The 12,244-nt window shown below is 42.3% G+C and overlaps 1 protein-coding gene across 2 annotated transcripts in view; it reads right to left on the bottom strand.

The window, feature by feature from the left end:
* The window catches only part of roraa (RAR-related orphan receptor A, paralog a), a 186,555-nt gene that overhangs the window by 40,097 nt on the left and 134,214 nt on the right, over nucleotides 1-12,244 (bottom strand). Inside the window, exon 1 of one of the 2 annotated variants that reach the window (XM_005928735.3) lies at nucleotides 6,609-8,867. The exons of the other annotated variant lie outside the window; for it this stretch is intronic. Within the exon in view, the coding sequence (XP_005928797.1) occupies nucleotides 6,609-6,639 (31 nt within the window). The 5' untranslated portion in view covers nucleotides 6,640-8,867. Of the gene's footprint in view, nucleotides 1-6,608; nucleotides 8,868-12,244 lie in introns of those variants that run through there. 2 annotated transcript variants of the gene reach the window in all.

Raw genomic sequence — 12,244 nt, 5'->3', positions numbered from 1 at the left:
AAGTCAGTGGTGGGTGATTGCCAGCTGCACTCTAGATTACCAGGCTCTCTGAGAGTCTTTCAGCAATTGCTAAGAGCTGTAGCATCATCTCCAGCTCCTTAATCAGTTCTGCTGGGGAGGGATGGATCCTGACATGCAAAAGGCTCAGCACGATGGGGAATAAACTCATAATCAGCAATCAGATATTCCACATTGCTTGAGGGGGCGGTAAGCTCATCTCAGATAGGTCAAGGATCTCTCCACAGCCAGTTAACCCCTTTGCTCCAGCTGGGAAGCATGCACACGCTCATTGTCTAAGACAGACATTGTGTATTTGGCGCTGACGCCTGACTTGCTGAATTAGGATGATGAGACCAACACATGCGAACGGAGTGTATCTTTTTCATCCCGTATATCAACCGTGTAAACTCAGTTTTAATTTCAAAACATACTTCACGAGTCCATAAATGGGCCTGGATTTCATTAAAACGTTATGTCCCTGAATAGGATATGCGCTGTGCCTTTAATCAAAGTTCATTGCCTTGCACATTCTTCCCCTTTCATCTTTGCAATTAGCACTGAAGCAGCATTTCTTTTATTCCAAATGAATGCATGTGCATAAAAATCAATCTTAAGCAGTCTGTTCTGGCGAGGCTGTTTTTCTTTGTTATTTATGATTAGGAATTCCTTTTATGCATCTTCGCTGGTGTGAGAGCACCTTATGCTGCAAACCTTGAGAGCAAGTTCTCACTTTGATTCCAGATTCAAACATGCATCGCTCTGCCTGGTGGCAACACGTAACCAGCACCGGCAATGATGGTGAACTTAGGAGGCGGTAAAAACTTTAAAACCCTGGGGGACAGATATTCTCATTTGTTCCCCTTGAAGAGCACCCCCTAGTGCTCGGGAAGATTCGCAATCTTTGTTTGTTCATAAGCGCACACAACAGATCAGATGAGTGTAAATGAAGCCATCCTACAAGTAGAACCTCTAATGGCCTCTACTGGGACATGCAATCAAACGCCTCACACACTTCTCTCCCTTTTGTAATCAAGTGGCGGAGCACATGTTGCGACGACCTTTGTTATAACGTTGCCTGTTCCCTCATCTCATCAAAATTCTGCACGCCTCTCATTTTTCATCCTTTCTTCCCCACCAGGCTCCCTAGATGCTGCCGTAGCTCTCCACGGAGAAGAAGGGAGTATGTCTCAGTATGCTGTGACCTCTGACCCTTCCTCAGCCTCTTATTCTGCAGCACGCTTTCACTGGCAAAGTCTTCGAATTTCACCGTCATTTTCCGAACTAAAAATTCCACAGAATCGCGTATGTCTTTCGACAGAGTTCACAGAAAACGGCTAAAAGACGCCACGCATCTGTTTAGCATAAGTGCTGAGTAAGGAATATTAGAAACAAGCTCTTATCGGTTTCTATCACTAAGAGTTTCTTTCTTAGTCACCTTAGGTCAGATTAACACCAGAAAAGTACTCCTCTCCTGTGTCACCTCTGCTAGGCTGACGCATGCAGGAAGAGGGCGAAGAAGGTGATAAACCACAAAAAACAATACTCCTCTTCTTGCCTGCTGCCAGCATGCTTGCCTAGCAGGGAGATCTGATTACAACTGAGAAGAGAGCAGCTTGGTGTTTCATGGAAAAGCAGGTCAACTGTAGAGCGCTGTCAGACCTCGGGAGTCACCGGTCTGATGGAAAAGCTATCCGACATGGTGAGGAAAGACAGAGGTTTGTCTCAGGCTGTACAGTAATGGGCTTTATTTACTCCGCCATTAGGAACAGAAAAGAGAGGAGAAATGATGGAAGTGAAAGGACTGAGCATACGACTCTAGGGAGAGATGCATTAGTGTTGTCTGGTGTTCCTCCTCACCTTCTACCTCTTTCGATATCTCCCCCATCTCCCTCTGGCTCACACACAAGAGACGGAGCTGCCCCACTGCCAACACCTAACTCCTTATGTGTTTTTCTGTCCTCAGTGTTTCAGTCAGACAAAACGCAAAATCAATAATGCTTTTTCTCCCCCATTTCCTCTTTGATGCAACTTCAAAAAGCAAATGGACAGCCCTCCAGAGGCCCACAGAGGAAAAAAGCCAATGGTACGAAACATGCTCAGAATGAAAGTACAGGGGAATAAAACTTCATCCTTCACTCTCTTAAAACACTGCTAACTTTTAAACCACAGGCGGCAAAGCACACGAGGGCAAGGCAAAGCATGCGAAGCAGAAGAAGTGTACGTTCCTTATTAAATTACATAGTCATACACTAATTTTATTGAGGCACTTTACTGAGTAACGCTGATTTGCGCTGGGAGGATGCGTGTCAGTATTTCAAATAACTGCAAACAGCAAACTATTAGAACGCAAAGATTGAGGGCTGCAAAAAAAAAGAGAGAATCTATATTCTTTCTACATTTTCTGCTTAGAACGTTACAGAAGGCAAGAAAAAAATGAAAGTAAAAATGTTCTCTAACTCCATAGCCTGTGGTATGTGATTATCTAATGAGTGCTGACAGATGAAGTATTCTATCAGAAGCTAAATGCTGCATGACAGCGAGATACTTCAAAAGGCTCTATAAGTGACTCCTGAAATACAGACTGAAAGTAAAGTAGGAAATTACCTTTAAGTTAAAGGCATTAGGCTAAGCCCAGCTTGGTCTGTTACCTGACTGGGGAGCCAAATAGAGAACCCTCAATGAACCTCAAGTTTTTAAGGATTTAGTCCGATGGTTACCTTGAGCAAGTGCTGTTTGTTGTTGCCCGCTGTTTGATTGGACATAGAACAGGGGAGTCGTTTAACCTTGCCTGTGATTGGACTAATCTGTCAAAACCACAAGGTGTGACTGACAAGACAAGATGACTGACAGAGCTGTCTGGCACCCTGGCAATGCTTCGGATGCCGCTGCAGATTAATGTTTGTACAAAAACTATGCTCAGACGTGGTTACAAAGAAATGGCAATTCTTCTTTGTGTTGTTACTGGAAGCACAAAGGCAAATCATATACTTAGCACACTTATATCCAATGCACAAATAACACATTTCTCAAACCCAGAATTTGAATTTTTTCAAATTCATAATCACCTAAAACGTGCAACATTAAAATGCAAAATAATCCCCAGTTCAGAAACTGGTGTCTATCCGTAGGCGCCTATCCTCTCTGGAGTGCACATCCTTTTCTCCCCAACTTCTATGGAGCCAAATCAAAAATCCATGCTCTCAATGGGCAGTCAATATCTCATTAACCAGTCCCTCTACACACAGACAGGCAGCCAGGATGTTTGTCTCAGTGTGCACAGCGCAGACTGGCACAGCTCACACACTTTAATAACCTGTGGGGACACCAATCCACTTCCTCGGTGAGCTAAGAGGCAGGAGAGAGGGCTGAAGCACACACTGCACGTCTGGTAGGCTGACTTGTTTGTCCCGCCTTGCATCTGCTCAGATGTTGTGTGCATGCTTTTAATTGTATTGTATATAACCCCTTAAATTAATAAAGGTTTTTTTCATTGCAAATATACAGACATTTGTGGTTCTACTGAAGTAAATGTAGCTGTCTAAAATTACATACTGACAGACTAAAACGTACCCCGTATTTATTGATTTTTTTTTAAAAGATCAAAACGTGCATGAATGCCTCGTCCTAAAATAATTGGGTCTTTTATTTTAAATCCTTGCAGGTGGATTATAGGTGGCTATATTTGCCTTCACCTTAATCTGTGGCATATTTTTCCCCTTTGGCTCTTTATGTCCTCAGTCCTTAACTGGATAATAGCCAATCTTGCTAACTTCTGCTTTAATGTGTGAGAGCCTGCAGCACTGGTTAGTGAGCGCTTCAATCGGCCACTGATTGAAAGAGACAAAGAGTACCAAATCCACAGCAAATATTTACAGCCTTGTTAACATAGCCTTAAAGCGCCTATCATAAGATATTTGGCTTTACCTTCTCTAGGGCCCCAAAAGATTTTTCACAGTCTAGTACACACTCATGCTAGATCACATATTTATGTGTTGTCTGCACGCGCTGTAGTAGCTTACTGGGCACTGCTTTCAACAATTTTGAAACATTGATGCTACCCATCTTGCCACAATAATTCTCCTTTTCGAGGGTTAATTATATGTGCTCTGTGTGAGACACTTTTTCTTTTTTACCTTTTCTATCCACACATCAAACAACTTTCTTTAATTATGTAATTGGAATTTTCATCTTAATTGTGTTGAGTAGGCTGGCTAATTTGCATGGGGTAATGAGAGGGATGTTTCCATTACAGGTAATTAGGTACTTGAGAGGCAGTGGTGTGGTAGAGAGGCTGAATTGAGAGGGAGAGGTGGGTAGAGGGTGGTGCAGGGTAGAGACAAAGCCACAGAGGCACAGAGAGATGTTCGTTATAATACATTAGCATTATTTTTTGAAGTGCAGAGGATGAAAAACAGTTTTCAAAAACACCACATAGGGCACATGCAGTATGCACGGGTAACAATGTAAACTCTGTGTCTGCGGCAATGCAGCAAGTCATCGTGCACTTCCCTGACCACATTCAGGAGAAATGACTGCTCCTATTTAAATTAGCTTTCAATTATCCCCCTTGTTGACGTTTTAATTAATTTCTGACATTGTCACAATATCCTTTCATGACACTAGACACCCCTCATCAAACTGAAAGTACCAATGAGGGAACAGACGGAGCTAGAGGAAGACTGGTGAAGAGACTCATTAGAGCACAAAAAATAAGCAGTTTTTTTGCTGTACATATCAGATCTACTCATTTTTTTCTGAACCGAATGAGTAACAAAAAAGACGCAATTCTGTGCCAAGTCAAGCAAAGCACAAATAAACACAATAAAATTTTGAGCATGTTACACTTTAACATAAAAAGATTAGAAATGCTACACAGCACAAAACTCGTTTTTTCTCCAAAAATATGAGGTTTGATAAAAACCCTTCACTATGAAATGCATGTAAAAGGACATTAGGTCAAACGGGTCTTTTTTTTCATGAAAATAAGATTCAGGACTTTGCTCTTTCTCAATTTCACACACGTCAGGCTTATCACAATTGACTGTGAGCTTCACTTTGTAAATGACTTCCCTTACACTCTTAACAAAAGAGAAGAAGAAGAAGAAAAGAATGAAAGGAATTAATACTGTGGTCGTGGCAGCTTGAGTCAAACGAAAGTCAGACAAGCTGTAAGTGTTACTATCAATATTAGTAATACTCTAATTACATATAATATCACACATTAATTTCATTTGCTTTTAATAATATGCATGTATGCAGCCACTGTGTTCTGAAGATGCCCGAGTGCTTTTTTCTTCCAAACCTTTCAATCTACTGGGAAGGAAAAAAATAAGAAAGCAGCACATATCAAATCAAATTATTTCCAGCTCCATATATTTTTGTCATTTTGCACCGAATGACAGCTGCCTGTGCCTCAGCGGGGTTATCGTTGCCTATTTAATTATATTAGGAGTGCATCTCCCCACATATGTTTGCATGGTTGTTCACATCTCTCTGTATGGAAGAACTCATAAGTGTGGAAAAAACGTGATTATGTGCATATATGTGTGTGTGCGCGTCTGTGTGTATGTTTGTGTGTGCAGGCATGCGTGAGAGAAGTGTGGGGATGCACTGTATGTCTGACTACACTCACTATCTGTCTGCACGGGTGTGTGTGCGTGTGTGTGTTTGCGTGTGCACATGCTCGCCTGTACAACGGAGAGGGGGTGGAAGAGCTGGGATTAAAGCGTACTAGATCAACATCAGAGACTGGGAGGACCCAGTCCTGCTCTTGTGCCACATGTAAACTCGACTACCCCAAAAATAGGTCAGTGGAACACAACACTGTCACAGACACGCAGAAATAAAATGTTAAAAAAAAATACATATAATTATATAAATATATATACACACAGAGAGAGACAAACACGTGCATCGGTATCAACTCAAACAATCTCAGTCTGCCAGTCGCGCCAGTGCCTCGTCGCTCGTCTGCGACCCGCGTTCAACACTACCACACACATCTTCCTGCAGCACAGACACGTTCCCTGGACTGGAACGACAGGATTAAGAAGAAAAAAAAAACCACCCCTCCAACCCAAGCCCCCTCTCCATCGCATGCCACCTCGCATCTACGCCAATAAAAACTTCTACTCTTGAAACCCTGGAGCTATTTCATGTAATAGACGAACTAGTGGAAAAAAAGCTGCACCGGCTGTGGTTTTTCTACAGCATCCTGCAAACCTGCAGCGACAAAACGCACACTGTAAATAAAAAAATGAAAGCAAACCTTTAATTTTTATTTTCTTTATATTTATTTTTTGGAAGATGCAAATTGCTCCTATTGCGCCATCTCTTTCTTTCTGAGAGTTCAAAGCAGAAATTCTCGAAGTGCACGGACAGACATATTAGAAAAGCTTAACTGACTTGGACACAATCAGAAGCAATGTATTACTGTATCTCTCCCTCCCCTCCTCTCTCCCCCTCACACACACTCTCTCTCTCTCTCTCTCTCTGTCACACTCATGCCTTGCAAATGAAATGCAAAGAGTTGGCAGGCTGTGAATAGCGTACTCGTACTTCCCTACTTGTTACTCTGGGTGCGCGATCGGCATGCATTGTGCTCTTACCTTTCATAGCTGAAATCACAAAATACATCATTGAGCTTCGAGTCCATAAGAGAAGAACTATCACCAGCGCAAAGCCCTCCACTGCTGTCTCAGCAGCAGCTGGCCAGCACAGCTCTGTCTCTCAGCCTCCGAGCATGACCACACCAGAATCCATGTGACTGTGACATCAGTGTTCATGTCTGACTGCTCCCCACCCACTAGCCTTTGATTGGCACAGCATGCAGCCAGTAGGGGCGCTGAGAGCTCAGGCAGGGAAGCTGGCCCTCTTCCCACTGATTGCAGTCGGAGCCGTGTATACCAGCTTTGCTAGACACAGCACACTCTTAACTATCTGCGTCTTATCTTTTTAGTGCAAGGGTAAAGACAAAACCAGCTCTCGCATAAAAAAAGAGAGAGAAAAAAAATCACATTCTGGTTCTGCACCTTGTGCTTTTGTTTTGCCTTTAAAACTGTGCAATGTGAAGGCTAAGAAAAGAGAGGAGGGACAGGAAGACAACAACTGGTGACTCAAAAAAGAAAAGAAGAAAAGAAAAGAGAGCAGTGAGAATGGATGACAGAGGAAGTGTAATTTTTTCTGTGACTTGGTGATACAAGTGCCCCGCTCTTCTCCACCTCCCTGTCTGTAGATATGAGTGATCAGTGTGAGGCCAGATGTCGGCAAGCAGCAGTGGGCCCATCACAGAGAGAAGATGAGTGGAGCCTCAGCATCTTCCTCTGACCTCTCAGAGGACCTGCATGCAGCTCTCTCTCTCTCTCTCTCTCTCTCTCACACACACACACACACCCCTTCAGACAGGTGAAGTAGGCGATATAGATACTGACGGAAGGCTTTTGGATGATCCCCCCCACCCCATCGCGACCAGGCGATGAGTTTCTTGGTATCACTTCTCCGTCTCGTCCTCCTTTTTGCCCCTCACTCTCGCCCCCTGCTTTCCATTCCAGTCTCTACCTCTCCCTCTCTCTCTCTCTCTCCGATCCTCTCCTCCCCTCCTCCTCCTCACTCATCCTCTCTCATATGATAATCTGTTCTGACTCCTAACCAGCTGCCTCTCTCTGATACAATATTCTGGTTTTACTGCAATCCAGCCTTGGCCAATAACCATTTGGCATTTCCACGAATAAGCTGGTGCTGGTATCATCTTGTCTGAAGACAAACATCACACAGCTTCGGTTTCAAACACTGCAATATTTCACATCTAAAAAATGAACTAGTGATTTTTTTTTTTACATTTCTTTTTTACTTTTTTTTTTTTACAAAGTCAATATTTCACATGTAGAAATGTGAATTTTACACCCTTGTTTTCCCAACTTCTCTATATTTGTTTCATTTTGCTAAACCTTTCATTAACCCCACTGTATCCACGCCACAGAATTATAGAGAATTGCCTCCTGTTACGACTGCTTAACAAAGCAGTTGCAACATGAAATTGAATTATTTATTCCCACGTTACACTTGAAATATCTATATTCATTTGGTGTCTTCCGCTGTGTACTGCTCATTGAATAAAGGTACATCTAACCACATATAAAATGGAAATGAGAACTCAGCAGCTTGCAACATAAATCTTCCCATGACAATGTTTCATTAGCACCTCTATGATCCATTAGAGTCTCTAAACACATTAACTCAGGTTGTGTCAACACTGGTCTCTTATTGCACACTGTCTAATGAGCAAAATATCATTCAGAGGCTGATAGAATCAAATGGAGCGTGCCTGGTATACAAACTAGATGCAGACACGCATGCATGGCAAACTATTCGAAACAATATGATGTAACAGAAGGTACAGTCCTCTCATTTTGATGTAGGCATCTCCCCGCAAGATCTTCAAAGTTCAACAGATGAGTCAGAGGGCGAAGGCCCACGCACAAGCAGGTTTAACTGTCACTATCTGTGGTTGTCTCTCAGAAACTGGCTGCTGCATCAGACTCTCTGGAACCGAGCACGGCGCGACACACTGGGACATAACACCGAGGTACCGTTAAGGGGAAACAAACAAGCACAATATGATAGCAGGGACATAGAGAAGGACAACACCCATACAGTACTCCAACCTGAGCATCAGGAGAGAGCTGAAAGGAATGCATGCTTTCTACATTATGTTTCTGCAGCGTGAATGTGACGAATAGCTTCTGACAAGAGAGAGAGGTTCATAAAATAACCATGAAAATGAAATAGCCGTGCTTCTAATAAAACCTATTTGTTTCCTCGCAAAAGAAAAGAAAAGAAAACAAAGTTAAATGCTACAGCAAAATAGAGACGTATAACTCTCTCTCTCTCTCTCTCTCTCTCTCTCTCTATATATATATATATATATAATATATATTATATATATATATATATATATATATATATATATACATATATATATTATTATATATATATATATATATATATATATATATAATAATATGAATAAAAAACTACATAAAAACGAAACACAAGATACAGAGCTTTTGTGTAAATTGCAAGGTTAAATAAGGGTCACACTGTACACTCAGTCCTCCTTTTCAGCCTTCTTGCAATGCAAAAAATGTTCAATAAAAGAACAGTTGACAGTGTTTATGTGGATCATACAGAGTGAAACTGGAAAAAGACGCTGCTGCTGCTGCTCTGTCTGTCAGCCATGCAACAAATATAGTGCCTCCAACTGTATATAATTGTGCTTAAAAGCCCAAGCTTCCCTAAGGACAAATGTTTCCAGCAAGGCTGGTTCATTAGCTTTTGATCACACACTTCCTTGACTGCTTCACATTACCAGTGACAGTATGCCAATACGCTGCTGATAGTTGCTCATTAGGGTATTGATTAAGCCACAGAGGGACTGATGGTCAGCTGTCTATGGGTATTAATGCAGCGATGTGGAGCCCTCAATAGAACTGTTTTAGCTGATAATTTCTTTATATCCCTGAGGGGGGGGAAAAAAAGTCTTGGTGGTGGATGCTGACACTGAACTGAAGCGGACACAACACAGTAAATTTCTGCATTTAGACTGGCCAAGTCATGTATCTCACACTCCTCGTGGATTAATTCAAGCAAATGTATTTACCGTAAACAAGCCCTGTGGAATGAAATTCAATTGAGATGTGGTACAGAACATCCACCGGTGCCCCGGGAGAAGAGAAGAGGACGAGACCTGATAATGGCCTCATTAGCAGTCTGTCAGTAGCCATTCCCTGCACAGGCTCACCATGCAGCTGATCCACGTTAACTCTTACAACTCTGGACTCGCCTCTTAAGAGCGCGGACCCAGTCGGCTGCGTGGTGTTCCGCTCCGCAGCCGCTAACCCCGCAAGATAAACACTTTTGGACTTACTCATTTTGCGTCCCAGTCATGTGAGATATTTTAGAGAGCCGAGGCTTATATTCCACCGCGCCACCTGGGTGTTTGGAGCTACACCACCTGCCTGAAGCAGCGGCAGAATTAACAAGCTCCAACAGGCACTCCATGAAAACAATACAGATCAATTTAATATAGATGCCAAGGAGTGGAGGGCATAATATTAGAACCATAACAGCACCGGCCCACACCACGCAATCATAAACCAATTTAAGGCCATTCCAGGCAATTTCCTGGGGGCTTCCACTTGTGGGAAGACTTCAATAAATCACACAGACAACAAAGGAAATACCTATTTCAGTGAAAATAGAGGACACTATTGGGTTACGTCCAGAGCACTGCGGAGGGTTGCATTTAAAGACAAGTTTAAATAAGAAAGGTGTGAATTTAAAACCATTCATGCCACTGCTGTGCCAGCATTTCATAGCATGTGTAGCTACAGGAAATGCTGTTAACTCATTACCGCTAATGGATTTTCCACAAAGCAGTGCAATATGTCTCCTCTAAGCAAAGTAGCAGCTGCAGGTAAGTAATGTACTTTCAAAATTTTTAAAGTTCCTCTCAGATCAGATGACGATATACACTGCCCTTCCTTTGCATGCACAGCAGCCCCAGGGCCAGATCAGCACCAGTCTGTCTCTAAATACAAATTCACACAAACACAATATTTATAGAATAGTAGGGTCAAAAGCAAAAGGCATGAAAGCAATTCATTCCTACATAGGTGAAGTATACACCTGTCAACTGTCATGTAATCAGAATCAACAACACAGCACTTATAGTGAATGGCTGACAGGGCTATAGCCTTTTGTTTTACAGGTAGTTATTTATAGACTTCATTTAAATATTTTTTGAAGGAAAAAAAACAAGTCCAGTTTTCCAAATCAACTGAATCATCACGTTTTTGTCAAACAAATTAAAAGTACTGTGTCACTTTTACAGCTAAGCCGATTTATTCTCCACGGACTGACCAAGTCTCGCTTCATTTAAAGCATCCTTACATGCCTGTTCCACATTAAATGATCTCCTCAAGGTACAGATGTGGTGATGACAAGATGATGGGGACAATAATATAAATTACAATGGAAAAGAACTGCTCTCAGCTGCTTTTTTATTTGCTTGTTATTGAAGATTTAAAGCGAGGCTATTTCTGCTTATTTTGGGTGTTTCTAGAGTAAGAAAAAGTGATTAAATGGATGTTCAATTGGTCGAATCAGCCTTGAAAAAAATACCAACTTCACACGCAAAGCTGTTGAATAGAGGCCGTCATTTAAGTAACCAGTATAAATCGGGTTATTTATTTATTTTGTTATATGGAAATGCGGTGGCAAAGTGAGCCCGTGAACACTGCTGGAGTGCTACCACACATCTCCCGGAACAATTTTTCAATAGGTCAATAGAAATCAGATTTATCAATGAATTGTACTGCATCTCTTTTGTGTGAGGCCGCCCTTGGGGACAGAAAGGAAAGGAATAGAAGGATAGAGAAAGAAGAAGCGAAAGGGAACGAGGAGAGGAGATTATCACAGGCATGGCAGCCTGTGTGAGAGGCTTAGCTTGGCTAGGCAGGGAGGTGGAACCCTGTGAATTCTAATGAACTGGCAAGACTCCCCCAAAACCAGCTCCATCTCCATGGCATGAGGACGATAGGAGGGAAGAAGGAGGTGATTAGGAAGGCGCAGCCCCTCTACGGCAAACCAAACAGAGCAGGTCATTTTCCCTGTGATAATTATGGCTATAACCAGGCATGAGGGATTGGTAATGGAGCTGCTTATTCTTCATGCTCTGCAAAGGCAACCACTGAGTCTGTCAAGGAGAAAAGCATGATGATGTTTTTTTTTCTCACTCTGTTAGTAGGGTGACTCTGGTAAGAGTTGCAATGGCTGCTGAAAAGGGCAGCGGGGGAACTTGGCCTTTGAGGGAGAAGTTAACGAATGAACTTCATTATTGAGGAGCATACCAGGGAGACCCCCTGGTGTGTGTGATGTATTACCTAGCGCCAAACTTACTCACTCCCCCAACATCACCAGTAAAGCCTGACATCAGCTCTAGGGGGAGGCAGGCGTGTAAACTAAAATAGTTTAACCTTCTGGCTCAAAGCTAGAAGAAGACAACAGAGGAGCAACCTGATGTACAAGATTTGCATCCAAAAAGTTGTTTCCAAAGAAAAAACACACATAAAGTTCTGAAACAACAAAGTGAATAATGAGGGAGCGCCTTTTTGTTCCTCAGAAGAAAACCCTTTTAGCTTAAACTAACACACATTTAATGTTCTCTCTGTGACTTCTGGTAATG

Source organism: Haplochromis burtoni, unplaced genomic scaffold (genome assembly GCF_018398535.1).
Source record: "Haplochromis burtoni strain Fernald_Lab_line unplaced genomic scaffold, NCSU_Asbu1 Contig_114, whole genome shotgun sequence".
Lineage (NCBI taxonomy): Eukaryota > Metazoa > Chordata > Actinopteri > Cichliformes > Cichlidae > Haplochromis > Haplochromis burtoni.
Note: the sequence above shows the minus strand (reverse complement) of the source record. Positions and strands in the feature narration are given on the sequence as shown.